This window comes from Sinohyriopsis cumingii, chromosome 17 (assembly GCF_028554795.1).
Source record: "Sinohyriopsis cumingii isolate HCF-2022 chromosome 17, ASM2855479v2, whole genome shotgun sequence".
NCBI lineage: Eukaryota > Metazoa > Mollusca > Bivalvia > Unionida > Unionidae > Sinohyriopsis > Sinohyriopsis cumingii.
Window position 1 is genome coordinate 113,660,446 of NC_142977.1, and position 24,436 is coordinate 113,684,881.

The window sequence follows — 24,436 nt, forward strand, 5'->3', positions numbered from 1 at the left end:
AGTACAATGGAACTTTATTAGCTTTATGCACTTGTCTCCAAATGGAGAAATATATATTTATGTATCTATATATTTATACAATGCTGTCGGGCATATCTGCGCATGCAAGGTTTCCGTTTCCAATATTGAAGCTAAATGCATACCAAATTCAACCGATTGATGAAAATAGAACACTGCATTGCTTACCATTTGAAAAGAGACAGTTATCACCAGAATATTGTTCCAAATAATATTCATTTTGGACACATGGGATACCCCCCACTGTGTTTTCATGACTCACAATGTCGACCTATTCTACACACAGCTTTGAAAAAGATGTAATTTTATCCATCGGCCTACAGAAATGAAATACAAAGTAATGTATACTTTGGACTGTTTCTGACAGCAGTTCAGTAGAGTAACTAGGTCAGGTTTATAGCTAGTTTTACAAAATTCAAATCTCATGAAAAAATAGTAAGGTTCAACATTTTATAAAAAATAAGCTATTATGTGGAAGAGAAACAACAATCAATAGGATATCATGTGTGACAACATCTTATTTATGGGGAAAAATTACTATAGAATTTTAAAACAGACTATACGCTGGGGAATTTATTGAGAATCCCGTTCTAATGGCAAGTTGACACATTGGGTAGCAGATGATTTTGTATGTATGGGACAACTTCGTGAAAAATTGGAACTTGGATTAAAATGCAGAATTGTTTTAAGGTATACATTTCCATCTTTTATATAATGAATATATTTGTGTGTTTCTAAAAGATACATAGTACATTGGATTTTATGGGTTACAGGTTCAAGAAGGACATGGAGTGGGTCTTCATGCTGACATTCTGAAATCACATTTTCATATGCTTTTAAGAGTTTTTACTTTTTGTACACTTTATCTTAATTAAAGTACTACCACTTTTTCTCGATACAAAAAACCCCACATGATCCAATGTTTACAGAAATGACGTATAATTGTGCAGAATTACCCGATGCACAGAATTGGCAAACATGGTGATACATGACACTTATGCTTAAAATACACTTACATTTTAATTCAAATTACATCTTAATTATATATATGGATAATGTAGACTGAAATAAAGAACTAACTTACAATCAGATCTTCAAGAGATACAGGTTTAATATATTAAACATGGGTAGTTATGAAAAACAACTGGATGAGGTTGAGCAAAACATCCATCAATGTTATATTCGAGACACTTACACCAGTGAAGGCAATAGGCAGTAGTACCACTGCTGCCTATAGTTTTAATTACAAATTACATAATAAAAAACATACGCTCGTCGAAGCTCTTTACCTACTGTATGCCTGTACTTTATTATCCTAACTGTACAGTAAACTGGCTGTATAACCAATGTCATCTGCATCTATGGGAGAAAAGACTTGTGTTTACTTGTTTTCGACTATTTCTACGTGTTTGCTTCATTCTTCTGTTATCTAACTTTGCAAACAATGTATGAATGACAGTAAACATCATCGTTATATATATAGAACAACAAATATGCTACTGTGTTAGTCTTGCAGATGCCATGGTAATGTTAGCTAAAAATAAATGTTATGATGCAAGACCCTCGAAAATTGGTGCGTTTTTTTTTAAAATCCATTTTGTGTCCTCGCTGAAAATGAATGATATATTTCTATGCAAACAAAATAATGTACCTTTCTGTTGCGGCCTTTGAAAACAACAGCAAATGCCCCATGACCAACAAGGTCTTTTTTGCTGTATTCATAGTCTCCTATAACTTCCATTCTTTGTTCGTCAGCTGGCTAATTATGACAATGTCTTGGTTTGAAGTTAAAGGAATGGATATTACATTTCCCAATAACTGACGGCTGTTCTGCATCCCAATCAAATGTTATTGATGTTCATCCTTCCTAATCAGTCATAACTATTCTTTGTTACCAAATTTCATGGCTAGTATCCTTCAACTTGACTCATTATCATAAACGCCATACCTAACTAGTGCGCAAATTGACCGATTTAACTCCCTTGATCAGATGTTCGAATTGATTATGTTTTGGTTATGACCGTATTTCATATATGAAACATTACCCTTATAAAATAGTTTCAAACTTATGGGTGTTGAACCCATATAATATATGTCTTTATTTAACATTGTTCATATAAAACATTTAAATATGTTAATTTATTATTAAAAAATTATATAAATGGCAAGTATTTAGAGTATTTGCATATAACATTATTTTTAGTTCAGTAAGGTAAGTTACGCGCAAGGGGTCAAATTAAACATAGTGCGTGTTCTCTCGCGATAGTGAACGAGATATTTCCTTAAATTCGAGATGTGTTTGGAAAGTGATAAACCACGTGTTGAAACTACCCATCAAATTTGTCCTTAAATTGTCGTGTAACATTGAAAAGAGTGACAGACCATAGGTACCACAGTTTCTGAGTAATGTCTAGTTAACCGTTTGCTTTCAGACCTTGGTAATCATTGATAATTTGATCGGCATATTGAGAATTATTGAGGTTGTTTATGCAAGCTTGTTCTCAAAGTCAGCTGTCTCAACTACATTCAATTTTGACCGATTTCTTGGAATGCAGCATCGTTCTGTTTTTAATTACTAAATTTTATTACTAATTTCTACCTTTATTTATCAATGAGTTGTTAATAACAGGAAAGCATTTTGTGTGGTAGCTGCTATAATTTATAGCCGTAATTTGATTTTCCAGTTTGTATTTGTACTTTAAGGTCATTTGTCAACTTTCAGTTTCTGAGTATTAAAACAAAGATGTATTTTTAATGCAGATGTTTATAATTATCATCATGTGTTCACGATCGTTCTACATAATAAGAAAAACAGTTGAAAAGTTCAACATATAATATAAACTTGTACATTCTTAATTTTTCAAAGGACAAACGAGACTGGATAGACCCAAATAATACCTAAATGTACCTTTTTTTAAAAAGAAAGAAAAAAAAAAACAGACTATCCCAATATATCATAATTCCGTCAAAATACACTGCACATTGCATTCGATATCAGGTCTGTATGCATCCATTTACCAGTTTGACAAGCATATATTAAAAAAGTTGCACTTTAAAATGGCTATTTGTCTCCGATTTTATTTTGCCAGACCCATTTTATTTTGTCAGGCCTGATACATTTTGATAGTAAAGTTTACCGAAATTACTTAAGTTACAGACTTAATAGCAAGGATAATAAAATACAACAGTTGCCACAAAATCTGGATTCTGGCCTGTCATGGATCAGTCTAGATTTGTGTTTTTAGATGAAGTGGAGTTGGCCTGGCATCCAGACTAACATTAAATGCTGCTTTAATCTACAAATGTTCATGCAAAATGTCGGCACTATCAAGCCTTCCTTTTACATTACAACTGGAAATATAAATCAAAAACACAAAGAAGACAAATGTGACAATTGACCTTGACAAAAATCCACTCAGAATAACGGAAAGGAGTGTTATGATGTTTTGACTGTTTATGAAAAAAAGAAATCATGAGGCAAAAATTACTTTTTTATTATGTTGAATTTACAGCTTTCCCTTTACTATCATTTGTGCTTCAAAATTATTTTAATTTTACACCCATCAGTGTTTGTTTTCTACTCGGTCTGATCGCATGAAGTTGAGAATCTAGCTTAAAGTCATCAACCACCATGATGTTTGGAAACAGTTTCTCAGACTGAATCGTTAAGGTTGAAGTATACTAAAGTTTTGAAATGCATGTTTTCCATGTTTAGTGGTACATCTTTTGTTACACATTACAGAAACTTGTCTAACTTGCAGAAGACTTGACTGCCTGTAAAGAAGGTCTTTTCGAATTGGCAAGTCTGACTTACCAATAATACAACTTGATATCTTTATCCATAATTTTATATCTGAGAAGCATGTATTGTATCTATATTTGCAGTGTTGCAATATGATAACTTCCAAAAAAGGTGCATGCTTGATGATCATAATTTCATGACGGGCTAGTCCAGTAGAATATGACAAATTTGCAGCAGTGTCTTTGCCTCCTGTATTCAGTTAGCAGCTGACCAATTAAATATCTTGTGTACCTAGATTAACTTTTCAGTTGATCAGAATGTAGAATGTGATGTGATTGTGGCTGTTACCCAGTCAGATGTATTGACTTATTTATTCTTGAGTAATAGCGTAACTATTGGACTAAATATGTTGTATAAATTATTTAATGTTGCTTCAGGCAAAGTTGTGAACTGTGACAGTTACAAAAAATAATTGAGTATAGTACAGTACACACTACAGTGGAAGGGTTAAAACGTAACCTGCAAATCACAAATGTGCATCAGAAGGAGGGGATAGTCAACATTATTGATAGTAGTATGAGAGTATGTATTTTGCCCCACTGGCCATCTGTGTGACCCTACCACCTGTCCTCAGCTCGACCTGCACTGGCCATCTTTGTGACCCTACTACCGGTCCTTATCTCTACCCACATGACATATTTAGCCCACACACGACTGTCATGTTTACCCCGACCCAGAGTAGCCCAGTTTGAAACATGTATAATCAAGGTAATTCTGACGGGTCCTTGTTTGATGTCGAACATTGCCGAAGGCTAGCACTAATCAGTTACATAAGATTGTTGTGGCCAGAATCGAAAAACCGGACATCGGAGTTGCGAGGCGCCTGATAGCCAGTTATCACCTAGGTGTCGAAATGTTCCCAGATCAAAAGAAATTGCATGAAGAAGTGGGAGTGACCCTACTACCGGTCCTCATCTCTACCCACATGACTGTTGCATATTGATCTTTTTTAATTTTTTCTGCATACATAACGTGATTCAGTCATGTTGGGTAGAGTCTCGATGGAAGAGCTCCAGTGGGGACAAACTACCCGCCTTTCATACTACCTTAGTGTGGTATCGATTTGGTTGAATACAGTACCGATTGTTTCATACTACCTTAGTGTGGTATTGATTTGGTGGAATACAGTACCGATTGTTTCATACTACCTTAGTGTGGTATTGATTTGGTGGAATACAGTACCGATTGTTTCATACTACCTTAGTGTGGTATTGATTTGGTGGAATACAGTACCGATTGTTTCATACTATCTTAGTGTGGTATCGATTTGGTGGAATACAGTACCGATTGTTTCATACTACCTTAGTGTGGTATTGATTTGGTGGAATACAGTATGATTCTTTCATACTACCTTAGTGTGGTATTGATTTGGTGGAATACAGTACCGATTGTTACATACTACCTTAGTGTGGTATTGATTTGGTTGAATACAGTACCGATTGTTACTGCCCAGGAAACAAAAAGGCAGCTGCTGTTTCAAATGAAAAACCAGTTCTTTGCATGAAGATTTTCTTTTTCAGCTTTGACCTTTTGGAAATCCGCACCATTTTTTTATTTGTTCTTGTAACTGAATTTCCATTTCAGCCAGAACAGCCTCAGACGTAGCTGGACTGGTTATTTTATCCACTATTTGTCAATGAATAGCTTTACTGATTGGACTGCTTTTTTGGGTGCAAGCAATCAAAATAGATGCGTACTTGTGGATGTATTGAAAACAGGACGTATTGTAAAAGGAGGAGAGAAACCTTGTGCATAAGTCATTAATTGATACTGATATCGATAGAGCTGTGAACTCACTTGACTTGATCAATCGAACACTTATAAATGTTATTGTGTATGTAACTTAAACTACCTTAAATTAACTGACTTTCATAACTGTGATCAAAGAAAACAAGGCAGCCAAGCGAAATGGATACTTCATAAAATAAAGAGCATGATTTCACAGATACGGACCATTGTTGGCAAGCAAGTTTTGAACTGGCACTTATAAATTACCTCAAGGATGATAAGAAGTTCCATTATTAAATCCAGTTTATTCACGACATTAATATTGTACTAATTGAGCAATACAAAAATTGAGTATCAATGTAGACGATCATCACACGAAATGTTGCATGTTTTTAAAAAAAGGGAATCTTGTTTGGTGGTTGATCAACAGTTAGTCTAGTTCCCTGCTCTATGGACTCCCGATTTGACAGGATACTATTAAACACCACTGCGTGAACTAGACTCGTCAAGAAAACAAAAAGCAATGACATAATGCACATTTTTTTTCATGTACACATGATGGTTGTTTAACCCTTTACCTCATGCAAGCGCCTTTGTACACCTCTACTCCATTCGCATGGAAGCGCCTTTTGACGTCTGTTGTAAACATCAGCCATTTTAAGCCGGTGTTCGTAGCGCCACCTTCGGGGAAAACCCCCTATTAAATACTACATTCATTTCTGCGAATGACATTTACGTCAGATCACGTGGTCACTGTTTATGCTCTGGTCGATATCTGCTATTTAAAGTAACTGGTTCATAAATGGAGGTCGCAGATTTCAGTCAGTACTTAACAAAGTTTTCATGATTAGAATCACAACTATGAGAGCTTCAATAACTTAGGTAAAGGCTCTGATATTGATGTAGGCAGCAGTTAGTTTTTATAAATTATCAAATTCAGATGACTTAGTGATGTAGACGCAGACAGAAAACTTGTAAATTTCGAGTATGAGAAATGGCAGCAACGGTTGGTCACATGGTCTCACTGACTTGATGGTGAACAAGTTCTTTCAAGATTTTGAAGCACATAAAAAATTCTTCTGTGAAAAATAATTAAACAGCTATTACAATCGGACTTTACTCTTAAATTTTTCCACACATAATATATGTGTGCCAAAAATGTAAAATGGTTAAAATTGCTGTTAAATGTAACATACACTACATTGCTTAACAGTTAACAGGTAGGTCTATGCGTATGGAGTCAAATAGGTAACAGGTGTTTTGTTTATTGCGTCCCGCACTTTGTAACTATGCTCTATGAGGTAAGGGGTTAAACCAGTTGGAAATGTCTTTCATATGTTGGACATTTTGAAAATAAACGTTATTTGACCAGAATAACGAAAAACTTGGAAAAAGTGCATTATTAAAAATTATTATCGATGTGATTGCAACATGAGGATCCAAATTTTGGAGGTAACTCGCACCTCACTTATAGTGCTGTCCATGTTTGTGGACCCTGTTGTGCGCGAGTTATCGAGGGAGAGGTGTAGTTGGGAATTTTGTTGGTTTCTGTTTATAGATTTTTGTGAGCCACGTGATCTAGCTATGCTGAAGTTGAAGGCTTACACTCGCATCAGGCATGAAACACTTGAACTATTACCGATCATTTTAAGTATATTGTGTAAAACAAATTAGATATTTTTAGCTTCATTTAACCAGATAATTTTTCTGAATTACAGATAAGATCAATTTCTGTTTGAACTGATAATAGCTTGTTCTTTCTTAAAGACGTTCCAGCTTTGCTGTTTTTATCCCATAAAGTTGACCATCTAATCATGCTTTCATCACATTGGTAAATTTTCAGTTTGCTCAGGTAATTTCATGATCCACCATGTCAAAAGCTTTCTTGAAATCTACAAATACAGATCTTGTTATTCTACTTTGATCAAGTGCTTGAAGCCATTTATTAATTAGGGAGATCAGGGCAGTCTCACATGATTGTTTCTGTCTAAAGGGGGATTGGTTAGGGTGTAACAGCATCTGTTTGGTTAAATATGACATGAATGTTTCTGTCTAAAGGCTGATTGGTTAGAGTCACGTTTTTCAGTCAATTATAAAAAGTTTGGTAATGTCAAAATTGGCCAGTAGTTGTCTACATCTCCCAATGTGAATAGGCATTACTTTTTTGCAGTTTTCCATATTTTGGAGACAAATGAAGTTGCATTACTTATATTGATCATTAGAGATGTCAGAATTTTGAGAAAAAGTCAACCGGGTACGCGATGATCCCAATGATCAGTGTTCCGGGTATCCAATCAAAGGGAAGTTATGTTAAATGTGAACCGCAAGAGCTTTGTTGTAAGTTCATACATGCCAACCCCCTGAGAGGTATGTATATAATTGTTGCTAATATAATTGGCAAAAAAGTGCAGTCTGAGCATATAAAGAGTAATATATATATATTACATGCCATAATTACAGAAAAGTATGAAAAATATACATTTATTTTCGCTACACATCTGGATCTGCTGTTAAAATTCCTGTCACAGATAAGCTTTATCAATTAGTACAAGAATACAGACACAAAACGAAATAATAATTATTTATAGACAACAGTCACTTTATTTAGTCTACATCACATGTTCAACATTTGCTCAAAGGTCGTGAGTCCTCAAACTTTGAATGCTGTGTTATATTACTGTAGAATTCCTCTTTCAAAATTTGTAAAGTGCTATTGATTTGGCCTTTTCCTGATGCACCATATTCCACAGTTTAACAAAATCCCTGAGGTGGATGTTTTTACGAGTCGTGGACCGATCTGATAAACACCTGTAGCTTTACTATGTATCTTGTATGCTTGACAGTCGAAAGGTGTTATTTATAGCCTATAAACACTTATTGCCATCCATCAAATCTCATATTTGGCTTTACTTTGTATCACTGGACTCTCATGGTACCTTATATGACCCTGAAGATCATACCACAGTGCTCCTATTTTACAACGCAGGGAAGCCATTTTACAGCATTTTAAGCCATTCTTGGACAGTGGTTGGCATGCAAAAATTGTGCAGGGATTTTCATAGCCTAGAAAACGCATGATGGACCAATGGCTTATTTCCCTATATCAGTGATACAAAATGAAGACGAGGCTAGAGTCCACAATCAAAGTATGACTGTAAAAGCAAATGAGATTCCAAGGTCAGAATGGTTCTGTATGATTAGTCTTGGCTTTAAAGTTATTCATCAAAACAAATAACAAAATCCATTGAGTGTTCTACAAACACAACTGGACATTTTAAAATGGTAAGAGATATCAACAAAATCTGATGTGCAAAGTATCTCTTAATGTCCCCCAAGCCAAACAAATGCCATGTCTTAATTGGTCATATTTGGGATGTGCTGAACAGTCCTGTCTGCAAATCAATCTGGACGTTTTCATTTTGTTATCTACACCACTTTGGTTGGCATAAAAGTGAAAACTCTACCTAGGCTGGACAAGACCTTTATCCTAACTGCCAGGGTCCTTGGGCCCTAGCATGACATAACCTTTCATGTATTTATGTACATTAAAAATCAATCAATATCTAAAACCTGCCATCTTCATTGTACCTAGTGTTCCATAAGGACTTTAAAATGTGCAAGGCCAGCTTGCTTAAAGCATGTTCACACGGGTCAGAAAGGCACTTGCTGGTCATTCAACACATGAATAGTACATGTTCTACATAATTTAATTATAATGACCAGGCAATTTTGCATGTGGTCAGCTTCTAAAATCATTCTACAATGAATCAATAATAGTGTCTATCAAATCTGAGATTTGACATTGTAGAAAAAGAAATGACTTCAGGCCACATGTTTTATTTTTAATGTTCCTTTCATTTCGTAAGTCGGAATTTCTCCAAGTTTATATTTTCCTGCTATCTTGAAATGTAAAGTGCATTTTATAATTACCTGAAGTGTCAGTTCAGCAAATAAGTTTAAAATCACTTGAATGTGTAGATATCATTGGGATAACGATGAAATTATGACAAACTCCAGGGATTGTAGGGGATGATTTGGATTTCCTTTGGACAGACCGTAGGGATTGTAGGGGATGATTTGGATTAACTTTGGACAAACTCTAGGATTGTAGGGGATGATTTGGATTTTCTTTGGACAAACTCTAGGGATTGTAGGGGATGATTTGGATTTCCTTTGGACAAACTGTAGAGATTGTAGGGGATGATTTGGACATTGTTTCAGACAAACTAAATATACAATTCCAATTTATATATTTTTCAAACATTCGTAGTGTGAATATAAGTATAAAAAATCAGAATCCAGAGTCGAAGATCATTCACCTGCCTAACATTCAAGAGCAGTTGACCAAGAAATCAGGGTCATAGGTTGCTTTCTGTGGTAATTTCTTAGCCATTGATTGCATGTAATGAAAGTTTCTTCTATATTTTGCTTCTTTATCTACATTTGATAGGACATCAACATCACTGCTTAATACTGAAGAATTTCTATCCCAAGATAATTTTGATCGAAGTTGGTCAAAGTTTGTTGAGCAGTATGTACATGAAAAGTTCATTTGAAAGATTTTAGTGTTTTGGCAATTTCAGTTTGATGGAGGATCAGCACCTTTTGTACAAAATTAAATTCCTGCCTTAAGTGTAAATGACCCCCGGGGCAACAATGATTGACCCACCAAGGCAATTTAATTAGAGCCCCAAGACCTCTGGTGCCCGGTGCTACCATCCCCACCCCTCGCCAGTCACATTATCCTGACAGCAGGCTGACCATTCCTAGCACTAACCTTTGCATGCTGAGCGCCAAGCGAGGCATTGCTAGTACCAGGATTATAAGTCTTCGGTATGACTTGGCCAGGGTTTTAACCCATGATCTCCTGCATCTGAGGCAGATGCTTTAACCACTGATGCCACCAGAGTGGTCTCAAATTTTCGTACAGTAAAACCTGTTATGAGAGACTGCCCCTTCTTCCTACAAAAAATGGTCTTTCAAGACATGTGGTCTCTCGAAACAGGCTTGTAGAAAAAGACCATTTTCCAAGGTCCAGTTTCAGAACAATTTAAAGAAAAATAACCATAATCACTGTACATATATTCCATTCTGTATTAATATTTCTTGCTAAAATATTGTATGCATCCATCTGAAAACAAAATTATATAGCAATAAAGATATATTTCTATCATTAAACATGAAATCGCATTTAAATTTGAAGATACATGTACATGTATTAGCATACAAATTTGTTTCTGGTTTAAACCGCTAATTTTGCAAGTGGTCTGCTCTTTTTCACTTCTTTCAGTTTACGATAATTATTTTCTCCAGCATTAAAATTTGTCTCGTTTTAGTTGCAGGTTCTTCAGTTTTTATTAAGGTGCAAGGTGTTAACATTATGAGTGCTCAGTTGTAATATCGAATGTCAAGACAGTTTTGACTAGGCTTTGGGAAAACATGTGCATTTCATATGTAACAATTAATGAAATAAAAAGAAATAGTTATCTCATCCAGACACAAAATCATTTACTCAGAGACAAAATACCTCGGCTTAACTCGTAGAAGACATATAGAGATTAACTCCATAAACAAAATAAGCAACCCGGTTTCACCAACTTGAATAGACGACTGGGATGTAATCACTGTAATGGGTGGGTGGGGGGCAATAAACATCACAGGCCTTTAACACTATCAATTGAATCTATCAAATGATTCTCACTTGCTGGTTTAATAGACAAAGACCTTATTTACCTCCAGGCAATATGGATTAACTCTGAAAACAAACTATATAAACGACCACTACCTTAATTTGGGCACTAAAGTGGCATATTCGTGACATGTACATTAGCCTGGTTTATGGACTGTACTATCTGTCACTATATACAAACCAGTGGCCAGAATCCTTATATTTTTTGTTTTTGTTTTCATGCATGTTTTTGATGAGAACAATCGTTACCATTCAAGTAAGAGTTGTTACAAATGATTACATAAAGGTCAGTGGTGTCTGTTTCGCTATACGGTCATTCATAGAACTGGATACTGTGTCTTACTCGTACACATCGGCAGTAGCTACGATGGTCCTGCTCAATAAGGTCAGGAACATAAGCGCTGGAATACTCAACATGTAGTCTGGTTTACAATAGAATATGTGAATCACTTTAAGCTTACCCACAAAATTTCAGATACCAGTAACCTGCCTCTATATTTTTTTATATAGAACATAAGCGATCATTTGATTAAATAAAGGACAGTGGAGTTTATCCCTGTTTTTGCAATGCGGTTGTTCATAGCAGTGTCAGGTGCATATTTTGTCAAGATATCATGGTTACTGGTTGTGTTCAGCAGGTGGTCATTCATGACAGAGTATTTATATAATAAAATCTATCTATGCATTACAAGAGTGGTTGGAAATGACGGATGGTCGCTCATAGCAGAGGTCAGTTTGATGGCAAATAGAAATCGTTTGTAGCAGACCACTCCTGTGGCCTAGGTGGTTAGAGAATCTGCTGTGGATGCAGGAGGTCGCAGGTTCGAACCCTAGCCAAGTCATAATAACAGCTGCCTCACTAAATCACACATGTCTGATTTGTAACAGCTAGGAAGCGTTCTGTCAGACTTTCTCAACTTTTGTCAAGTGGTATTTGACAAGTTCTTAAAGGTTTTCTTTTTTTTGGAAATAAATCTCATATGTACCTGGTAACAACAGTGGAAATAAATGGTCATGTAACATCCACAACTCACACCATAAAGTGTTTCACTTAACATTTGGTGCCATTTTCTTTAAAAGTACAGACTGGGTTGCTAACAAACTAGCTTATTAGAATAATAAATCTGTGAGTAAAGTTAAGATTTTCTTGGAAATGAGTCATATACAGTTGCTATAAGTAGAAAATAATGAAAGTACTCTTACACAAGTGTGATCTTTTTAAAAATATTCTCAAATTTATATTTGGAATGTAAGAGATGACAATGAAAATGCCCAAAACAAGTTTTTAATGATTTATTTTTATTTTTTTATTGTACCAAAAAATCATGATCCATATAGAGGCAAGCATAAAATGTAATTTGGTGAAAAAAAGTGTAACGAATATGCCAAAATTGTAATGGTTGTCATCACCAAGATAATATAATACCAGTAATTGGGATTAATATTTGGCAGCATTGAGTTTTAGAGTAAGATGACAAGTCCTTTAGGCTAACTGAGCATATTATATGACCCAGCATCCATTATGATGTCCTTCAACAGCTGCAATTTTACATTTATCAAAACACCTACTAGAGCAATTTTGACCAAATTTGGCATTAAGCATCCTTGCATGAGAGGCTTTCAACTTTGTACAAATGATCTGCCATCAAACAGAATTGCAAACACTGAAAAAAAAAGAATCTGAAAATAAAAATATAAAAGCCAAACATGACCTAATTGGATAGAAAGCATTGTCACGTTAAGGGCCTTACAAATAATCCACCTTCAAATACGGTCAGTTATAAATATAGAAATACCTTGAAACAACTTCTCAAAAGTGCAAAACAGAAATCAGATCAAATTTTACATAAAGCATCCATGCAATAAGTGAGCAACATTGTTATAAAAAAAAGAATGTCAGATCATAAAAATGGGCAAATCAACACCACTTTACAAACTTGATAAAAGAATATGAAAGTAATGTAATACAGCACTCAGAGCACATGAACATGCTTATTGCAGAATTCAACTTTATGATCATTGAGTGCGTATGTAGTCTTGTTAAAATGAGTGCTAGATATAAATAATTTGTCACCATGTTTTGTGTTTTGTATTCTGGTTCAAATCCATTTGGATTTTGCCCTTTGTGATAAGAATTTTAACCTGCTGTTGACCCAACTTAGCAAAAATAAATCTCTTTTTAAAAAATACAATTTGTAACTCTGGAATGTTCTTTTTATGCCCAAATTAAGCGTTTTGGCTGCTTTTAATAGCAATAATTATTCTTATACCTCGTGGGGTGTTGGCAAGTATGGTGATAACACAGCCAAGATAAAGAATTTCTAACGAAAGTCCTCATGGTTAAAGTTCTGAATAAACTTTAGTGGTATTCCACAATAAATCCAACAGTGGAAGTGTTGATATGCGTCATGGTGATGTGCCAATATTGTTTTATTGAATCACAATAATACACTCCAAGAGGCAAGAATATATCCCTATTTGAATTTCACTACAAGTCCAAGTCTCTATTTCCATGAATGTTATTTTTGAGCACTTTGTATTTCCAGAGAGGAATAAATTCCACTCCAAATGAAATATTGGACACATGATTAATATAACTGATTCTGCTTACATCTTAAATACGAATAATTTCTTGAGGAACAAGATTATATAGTCCTCTACTTGACCTTGGCAATTAACATTTTTTAAAAATATAAATATTACCTGATGGAAAATTTCATTCTGGATCCAGATGTCTAGAAGTTACAAGGTCTGTTACTAAAATTATAATAAAAATGTAAACAACAGGTACACCTGTTATTTGATCAGGAATTACCAACGTTCTGGACACAGGTTGAGATAAACATGTTTACAAAACCAAAATCAGTGATTTAGGTTGGGTAGAATATGAACTTGATTTTGGACAAGGTCAAGTCCAGAATACAATTATCCATACTATATAATGAATTTTTTTCAAAACTAACAAACAATGCAAATTAATTGTTGCTCAATAATTTCGACTATACTTATTATTGCAGATTGAAAGTTCCTAGAAATCATGCCAAATCTGCGTGTGATATTAAGCTATGCTGTGCCAGCAGTTACAGCCTTGATTGGGATTCTGTGGATTTTTAGAAGAAAAGGTCCTGGAACAAGGAAGGCTGTTGAACCACCAGAAAGACTCGGTGACAGTGAAACACCAGTCAAAAATGATGTGAGGCAGGGAAGTAGAGATGTTTCAAATTCAAAAGACAAGGATTTGGGTGTAGAGGACTCGGAGGATTGGTTGCCTAGACAACAGACCAAATCACCATGGCAAGAGAGTAAGTCACCATGGCAAGAGAGCTCCAGTGTTAGAACTGATCTCTCAAAGAGAGATACAGATATGCAAGTAGAAAGCCAAATTTTGGTGGAGTCCCCAATACTTATGCATTCAGCCAAACCATTTAACATCTCCATGCCTGTTGCATCAGGAACCGAGGATGTGCAGAGGCAGAATGTCTGTGAGATGGACTCACTGTCACTTTCAACGAGCAGTATCACTAATTCTGATATTGTTGGCATGGAAATGAGGATTGAGCCATCACCTAAAGATTCCATTGAGACAGAGGCATTTGTACAGGAAGTTGAACCATTATGCCAGTCTGTAAGAGTACATATTCAGAACCTTGAACCATCTAGTCCAGCTCCTGATTTTACAAAGCCAGGGAGTGTAGAGCAGTGTTCCATGGTAAATCTAGAAGATACAGACAAAAATTTTGTCATTGAGGGGAATGATAAGCCAGGGTTGGAGTTGTCTATGGAACCAATTGTCATGGACAAAGAATCTAGAGAAATTGTTGTCGTGGACACTGCTGTGGTTGATTTAAATGCAGTGCCTGTCTCAACAGATGTGGAAAAAGAGATCATAGCAAAAACTGATCAGTCAGATATGTGTAGTTTTATCACAGATGAGCAAGAAAATGAAGCAGATCAGCCTGTGATAGATTTAACAGATGAAAAGGAGTCTAATATAAATAGGTCTGTTGTAGATTTGACTGAAGATTCCTATATTGATCTCACAAGTGATGACAGTAGGACAGAGTGCATTGTGCCATGTGACAATGGCAATGATTTTAAAACTATCAGAGATAATACCAGTAATAACCAAAGTTTGGAGGCAGTTTCAAGTTTGGAATGCAGGATAGAGGATTTATCTAATGGTGATATAACACAGATAGATGATTTATCTAGTGGTGATATAACACGGCAGCTGGACTATGAACAAAAGCACTTCGTCAGTTCTTCAGAAAACTCCCCTTGTGATAATGTGAGTGAGGTGAGAATGTAGTAATTATCTTGAGGGATTTAACTTTCTACCAGATACAGAGAGCCAGGTTTAAGATCTATTTTCTAGAAATAATTAAATTTTCTCAATTGTGCAACAGTTTTTAAGTTGCATGATTGTTGAAGACAAGTAAGCTTATGGTGTGACCATGCAGCAATCCAAATTCAATTTTTGCATAGGTGTAATTGTCCCATAAAAATGAGTTGCAAATCGAACTTTTCTAATGCAAGAATATGTTCTTGCAGCAGTTAAAGATGTAAATAAGAGTTGTCTGTCTTTATGCACGTCACCTTCACTTTAGTTTAAAAAATAATGGTATTGTGTCTTGTTTTAGTCTGATAATATATTCCAACCTTTAAGTACAACCAGACATGATTTGTTTCTTGTTTACATCAGTAAACATTGTGTCCCATGTTGTCTGACATAAGCGATACACTCTAAATTATGGATACATACACTACATTATGGATACATACTCTCAGCCTTATGGATACATATGCTACATTTTGGATACATTACATTTTGGATACACACTCTACATTATGGATACATACATTCAGCCTTATGGATACATATACTACATTTTGGATACATTACATTTTGGATACACACTCTACATTATGGATACATACACTCAGCCTTATGGATACATACACTCAGCCTTATGGATACATATACTACATTTTGGATACATTACATTTTGGATACACACTCTACATTATGGATACATACATTCAGCCTTATGGATGCATATACTACATTTTGGATACATTACATTTTGGATACACACTCTACATTATGGATACATACATTCAGCCTTATGGATACATATGCTACATTTTGGATACACACTCTACATTATGGATACATACACTCAGCCTTATGGATACATATACTACATTTTGGATACATACTCTACATTATGGATACATACACTGTAATATGGAGTTCTTGGATATATTTTTGTCTTTAATAGATTGCATATGATGAAAACAAATGATGATACAAGTTATCTAGAAAGCAAATGGTTATTGTAAATTCAACACAAATTTAATTCATTTCTTAAGTCTTGGGTCATGTTGATTGTAAGTCTTGGGACATGTTGATTGTAAGTCTTGTGACATGTTGATTGGCCTGAATTAAAATGATGCGAATCTGATTAAGAATCTGGCTACCATTGTAGAAATCCTGAAAGTCTTGCAGCATGGGGTTCTTTAGATGACACATACTGATTTGTCTAAGTTTAACAGGGTTCTTACGGTCTTTGAAGGTCTTAGACAGTTTGGGAAAAATGAGGTAGCATTTTCAAGGCTGTGAAAGATTGGAAAAATCAAAGAGGTTACCCTGAGATCTTTAAAACTATAATAATGCATTGAAAGCAGTGATGATGTCTTTTCAGAGAAAAATTTATCTTGTATTAAATCTGATGCACATGATATGTATTTCTGAAATAACATTGAATGTTAACCCATCTTCCAGATCATTATAAAGCAATTTTAGAAAATTAATTATAGTTTGAATATCATCATAAACAGTATTGTTGTATTTTACATTGTTGTTTTCTCATCTAACATAACTTGTATACAAAATGTTTGCAAAAATAGGTCTTGGAAATCTATGTTTTGGTCTTTGAAAGTTTGGGGAAAGTCTTTGAATTTATCATTCAGAACCCTGTTGAAAGTTTGGGGTAGGTTTTTGAATTTATCATTCAGAATTCTGTATGAACCCTGTTCATTTGTACAAAAACATTCTTCTTCTTTCTACTTTAACATGTTTACATAGTCGTGGTGTTTTCAGTGAAAGAAAACTTAATATGATGTGTGCGTAGATAGAAATATAGGAAACCTTTCGACAAGTTTTTTTCATGTGCGATCAGCAGCATTGGAAAAAATATCTACAGAAAACATCCTTTGAACAGATTTCTACAGAAAGCATCCTACATAATGACAGGTTTCTACAGAAAGCATCCTACATAATGACAGATTTCTACAGAGAGCATCATACCACTCCGGTGGCCAAAGGGTTAGAGCGTCTGCCTCGGATGCAGGGAGTCGTGGGTTCGATCCCCGGCCGAGTCATACCAAAGACTTACAAAAATGGTACCAACAGCTGCCTCACTTGGTGCTCAGCATTAAGAGGTTAGTGTTAGGACTGGTCAGCCTGGTGTCAGGATAATGTGACTGGATGTGACATCATGCTACACTGAAAAATTGTTAAAGCTACATTAAAAATCAAATCGCACATACACACAGAGAAAGCATCCTATGTACTGACATATTTCTAAAGAAAGTATCCGAAAGCATCCTACCAACAGATTTCTTGGCCATCTCCTCTTGCTTTTAGTAATAAACATGAGCTCCAAAAATATCAAATCTCGAAATCTGTTTGAAAAAATCTGGACTTTGATGCAAAATCAGATTTGTTGGTTTTTCTCATATATTTCTCTTTTTTGTGTATGTTATAATGTTCATTTATTTGCTGTTGCATTGATTTTATTGGCAAGTATGTCAGATTTTTGCAGTGTACCGAAGCATGCTGTGATCAGCCATGTTTTTATTGACAAGCATTTCAGATTTGTGCAGTGTACCGGATCATGCTTTGATCAGCCATGCTTTTATTGACAAGTATTTCAGATTTGTGCAATGTACCGAATCATGCTATTATCGGCCATGTTTTTATTGACAAGTATTTCAGATTTGTGCAATGTACCAAAGCATGATATGATCAACCATGCTGAAGAAAATGATGCATGCACCCAGGTGGGTGGGGGTGTGTAATAAAAGTAGGTGCAGATTTACATGGTTAATTGGCAGTTACCATCTTAAATTAATGCATGTTAAATGAAAAATAGACATATATTGAAAACATTAGGATTGCATATACACACCTCTCCCTCGATAACGCATGCACAACTGGGTCCAAAATCACAGACCTCACGATAAGCCAGTGCTCGAGTTACTGAGGGACCTCCCCAAAAATCTGCTAATATCCAGAAAACTGTGCGGTTGGGGTGAGAACTGTATAATGACTCGTTTTATAATTGCATCGAAAATAATTGTCAATAAGGAGCATTTTCTGTTGAAGTTGTTCGTTATTCGTATAAATTACATTTATTTTCAAAATATCCAACATCTGAAAGATCATTAACATTAATCCAACTGATTTCAACAACCAACACCTGTACTGTCTTTTGTTTTGTTGATAAGCCTGGATCTCAGAATGGTAAATGATAGTTTTGTGCGAAATGGGGAGACCGAAGTAGGGAACCAGACTAACTATTAATACACCACCAAACAAGATTCCTTTTTTTCTTCTTCAAAACTTGAGACATTTATTCTATGAGATAATCATCTATTTTGGAACTCAATTTTCCTTTATATTTTTTTGAGTGAAAGTAATAGTGAGACTGTGTGTCATCGTTGATGATATCTCGGGAAACTCGTTTTCCACACAAAGGTCGGTATCTGTGAAACAAAGCTCTGTTTTACAAAGTATTAATTTTGCTTGGCTGGCTTGCTATCTTTGATCACAGTTGTGATAGAGTAGGTTAATTTAAGGTAGTTTGATTAAATTGTATACACGATAACATTTATAAGTGCTCAGTTGATCAACTGAAATGAGTTAACCCAACATACAACTGGGGTAACTAGATCTTAAGCATGTAGAATTTGTACGACTTTTAACTTGTACTTAGAATGTCATTTGGAAAGAAAATGTAACAAGTTATATGACTTGATATTAAAAGCTGATATTTTATAATGTGGAATAAAATTTCCAGGTCCTATCTACCGTTTATATATACAGCTTTCCTATGTTGCAACATGGCAGCTAGGGTCCATTGCACATATGCAGCTTTCCAATGTTGCAACATGGTTGCTGGGGTCCATTGCACATGTACAGCTTTCCCATGTTGTAACATGGTAGCTGGGGTCCATTGCACATGTACAGCTTTCCCATGTTGTAACATGGTAGCTGGGGTCCATTGCACATGTACAGCTTTCCCATGTTGTAACATGGTAGCTGGGGTCCATTGCACACATGTAGGTCTCCCATGTTATGATGTGGCAGCTGTGGTCCATAACACATATACAATTCTTACATGCTATTATATGGGAGCTGGGATCCATAACAGCATTACTGGTATGTACAAAACTGATTTACTGAGAACAGTGTAATGCACCAAACCATGATGAATTGATTATAGTGTGATGCACCTATCTGTGCAATGCTAAGAACAGTGTGATGTACAAAACCATGATATAGTGAGAACAGAGTGATGTACCAAACCATGATATACTGAGAACAGTGCGATGTACCAGACCATGATATCTGAGAAAAGTGTGATGTACCAAAGCGTAATAGACTGAGAACAGTGAGATGTACCAAAGCGTTAATAGACTGAGAACAGTGCGATGTACCAAACCATGATATACTGAGAACAGTGCGATGTACCAAACCATGATATCTGAGAAAAGTGTGATGTACCAAAGCGTAATAGACTGAGAACAGTGAGATGTACCAAAGCGTTAATAGACTGAGAACAGTGCGATGTACCAAACCATGATATATTGAGAACAGTGTGATGTACTAAACCATGATATACCAAAGCGTAATAGACTGAGAACAGTGAGATGTACCAAAGCGTTAATAGACTGAGAACAGTGCGATGTACCAAACCATGATATACTGAGAACAGTGCGATGTACCAAACCATGATATCTGAGAAAAGTGTGATGTACCAAAGCGTAATAGACTGAGAACAGTGAGATGTACCAAAGCGTTAATAGACTGAGAACAGTGCGATGTACCAAACCATGATATATTGAGAACAGTGTGATGTACTAAACCATGATATACTGAGAACAGTGTGATGTACCAAAGCGTAATAGACTGAGAACTGTGTGATGAACCAAATCACAGTATAGTGGGAAGATCGAAATTATTTGTTATTAAATAGCATTTTGAAAGAAAAACAACTATAAGTTTGAAATTTTGTTTTTCTTTCAACCATATTGTTATTCATTGGTGTGATTTTGGCCATGGGATCCAATTTATAAGGGTACTGTGTTATATCTGGAATTAATTTATAACAAAGCATGCTATATTGAGGGATAGCTATGAGAGCTGTACTATAAAGGGCAATTAACCAGCAGCACCCAAGCATGAAAATGGCAGCAATTGGTTATAATTTGAAGCCCTCCTCTTATGCCATGAAAACAGTGCTGAAAAGATGTAATGAACATTAGTGATGTAAATTTACATCAGCTGCTTCTGGCAGTATTACAGTGGAGGGGCCAGGGTCATAATTGGATTATCAGTGGATGAATGCACCATCAAAATTCAAATGACAGCTTTTGAATTTTTCACAGAAATAGAATTTGAGTTTGTCTTGCAAATAGCAGTGGAGTTTGTCTTAAGACTTGAGACATGTAAGATGTGATCAGTAGCTTTCGAGTTATGTTGGGAATAGCCGGAGGGAGGTTTAGCTGGCTTTACAATAATTATGTCATTAATGGCTTTCAAATTTGGAGACTGAAGAGGTGGAAGAGGTAATCAGTCATTTGTTTTGTTATGAGAGTAGCCTGAGGACGGTTTACAAGGCTGGACCTGATGGAGGTTTACGACAGTTTTCTTTTATATTGATTGCGAGAGTTAATTGGTAGCTTTTAGTTGTCGTAAGGCTTTATGCATGATAAGTCATTGAACACTGGCTTTTTTCATGCACTATGTTGAGACTTTCCATTAAAAAATGCACTGTTCTTTAGGTGATGTGCTGCAGTGGGATATAACATATTATGTTAGACTGTGTATTGGTAGAAAAATTAAGGATGCATTTGAGAGTCCAGGAGCACCTAATTTTAATGGCAGTAGTATATCACCATTTCTTTTCTGGGATGTGGTTCAGATGGAGATTTCCTCCAGTTAGTAATTACAGATGATCCCAATATGACTCCTTAGTCAAAGTTTACATACAGAACACCCACCCTCTCTTGGACTGATCATATGAGAATGTTTTGGCTGTACATTAACAACTAGGAAAAATTGTGCTATATTTGGTGTCCACTAGCATATTTCCTAGAAAGTTTTGTTTCAATTTTTTTCTTTCTTCAGCTGACAGTTTTAGTATTATGTGTAGCAAAATGCTATGTTAATTTTGAGCCCTGCTTTGTTTTTGTTAAAGATAATTTCTGTCAATCTGACCACCCTTATCGAAAGGCATGGTCAGGCATGACAGGAAACGTGTGGATCAGTTCTACTTTAATGGAGGCTTATTAACTTTGTTTCCAGATACATCCAACTCTGTCATGCCCCTCCCCCTTCTATTTAATCAGTCCTAACAGGCTGAGTTAATGGACAAGTTTCTTATCCTTCATTGGGAATTTGCACATCTGAGTTGGTGGAAAAATTAAGCTTTCTGACTAGAGTTAGATGCCTGCTCTGGAAAATCACTCCACTGATACACCAGTGCCTCAGATTCAGGCTGGTGGCTCACTTAGGACCAGACGTAGTAGTCCAGCAGGGCCTATTAGGACCAGAAGTAGTAGTCCAGCAGGGTCTGTGGTCTCAGGAAGAAACTTTTCTCCATATCTACAAACTGAGGGGTGTTATTCTAGCACTTCAAGGGTGTTTCAACTGCAGAAGACAGCACTACATCATGGTAGCTTCAAACAGCAAGTCATGGCATACCTCTGACAACACATCTGTCATAGCATACCTCTGACAACACATCTGTCATAGCATACCTCTGACAACACATCTGTCATAGCATACCTCTGACAACATATCGGTCATAGTATACCTGTGACATCACATCTGTCATAGTATAAATCAGTCATTGCATACCTCTGACAACACATCAGTCATAGCGTACCTCTGACAACACATCAGTCATAGCATACCTCTGACAACACATCAGTCATAGCATACCTCTGACAACACATCAGTCGTAGCATACCTCTGACAACACATCATAGTGAACTTCTGACAACACATCTGTCATATCATACCTGACAACACACCAGTCATAGCGTACATCTGACAACACATCAGTTGTAACGTACTTCTGACAACACATTAGTCGTAGTGTACCTCTGACAACACATCAGTCATAGCGTACCTCTGACAACACACAAGTCATAGTGTACCTCTGACACATCAGTCATAGGATACCTCAGACAACACATCAGTCATAGCATACCTCTGACAACACCTCAGTCATAGCATACCCAACAAGGGTGACCCTTCTCTATGCTGGAAATTTGGAACCATCTCCAAGACAAGAGGAATGTGGCAGTCTGCTTTTCCAATCATGAATGAGCAGTCCTTGAGGAATGGTTCCTCTGCATCAGTAGCACACAAACTTTTGATCTGTTCCACAAACAGCCATTTGACAATCACTAGAGGTGAAGGGGGTGAATCTAGCTCCATGGTCACCATTGATATAATCTGAAAACCTATGAACTACAGCTGTATGCTCAACTTCAGCATCACCAACCATACCTACACAAGATATTTTTGCAGTTAGACTTCTCTCCACAATAAAACCCATCACCCATTTGTAACTATTCTGTTGCCAAAATGTAATGCAAATCATTGCTTAAGATCCCATATTATGAAGATAACTGTGTTCTTATGTACCTGTCAATTCCTACGATGAGAATCCCACCCAAATCAGGCAGACTGACTGGGATAACTGTGTTCTTATGTACCTGTCAATTCCTACGATGAGAATCCCACCCAAATCAGGCAGACTGACTGGGATAACTGTGTTCTTGTGTACCTGTCAATTCCTAAGCCGAGAATCACACCCAGATCAGGCAGACTGACTGGGATAACATCCCTGTAACTCTCAGCTGTGTCTGTTGAATCTAGGCTCAAAAATATATTGCACATAATAAAAATGAAGAAGTACAAAAATTAAGTACTGAACTTCATGGTATATATAAAATTTGATTCTATGGTAAAAATGTCTGCAATTTCATAAAATGAAATTGTTTGTGGGTTGTAACCCAATATATGTAGTACCGTTCCATTGTTGTCATTTTTTAACATAGCCACATGCAGGGAAGAGGTACAGTTCTTACTGTCACAAGACATAATTCATGGATTTTATAAAATATTCCCACAAATTTTACCATTAGTTGCATGAACACGTCACCGACATAGGCTGCAATAACATTGCCCAACTCTGAGGTCATAAACAATTTAAATTGAAATGACGTCCCTGTTGGTTTGTACGGCTCTTGCTAAAGTCATTTTAAAATTGGGTTTTCACCCTAAGTCTAATTATGATACTTATGAATGAAAATGGTACTGGCTTAGGTGCCACAATGAACATATTGAAAATCTTGCCAATTTTTCAACAAATCAATGGTCATATCAACATGTCCAGTTTCCTCAAAGTTCCATTCACTATGGCCCCATAGCGATGAATTTGAAAATATTGTTGCCCAAAAATAAGAGATGGTTAGAACACTTCCATTAAAAAAGGAAATGGTCTTTTCTTGAATTCTTTTTAACCAGAAGAGCATTGGTTCCTTCTAGGGAATGTTTATTTCTTATGTTTGTATCCCTAAATCATCCTGAGCTGACAAATATTAGAACCAGTATCTGACTTACCAGATTTGTGTTTAAAATTTTTATCAATCAAACTAGAAATTGCTGCATGAGGTCTGCTGCTTACATTTCAGATAACGAAAAATGTGTCGCAGTTAGAATTTTATAACAGATTATGACATCATAAATAGCAACCAAGTAATGTGAGGTCACCTCTGTATCTATAGTTCTGATGGGGGGATTTTACCAAGGTTGTTACAGTGAAAACAAAGCTAAAAATTGTCATTGTTTTCTGATTTCTGTAGGTGACAAAATCCTGATCCAGATGGTACATATG

At 35.9% G+C, this 24,436-nt stretch overlaps 2 protein-coding genes across 4 annotated transcripts in view; one reads left to right on the plus strand and one right to left on the minus strand.

Moving 5' to 3' along the window:
- The window catches only part of LOC149779690 (serine/threonine-protein kinase unc-51-like), a 92,234-nt gene extending 90,231 nt beyond the window's left edge, over window positions 1-2,003 (minus strand). Inside the window, exon 1 of the mRNA XM_089940537.1 lies at window positions 1,670-2,003. Within this exon, the coding sequence (XP_089796663.1) occupies window positions 1,670-1,759 (90 nt within the window). The 5' untranslated portion in view covers window positions 1,760-2,003. The remainder of the gene's footprint in view (window positions 1-1,669) is intronic.
- Window positions 2,004-2,295: 292 nt separating this feature from the next.
- Window positions 2,296-24,436, plus strand: part of LOC149779691 (uncharacterized) — a 72,702-nt gene continuing 50,561 nt past the window's right edge. Inside the window, exons 1-2 of one of the 3 annotated variants that reach the window (XM_089940540.1) lie at window positions 2,296-2,421; window positions 14,255-15,534. In XM_089940540.1, coding sequence (XP_089796666.1) covers window positions 14,275-15,534 — 1,260 coding nt within the window. In that variant the 5' untranslated portion in view covers window positions 2,296-2,421; window positions 14,255-14,274. The remainder of the gene's footprint in view (window positions 2,422-14,254; window positions 15,535-24,436) is intronic. The other 2 variants (XM_089940539.1, XM_089940541.1) reach the window with 2 other exon arrangements.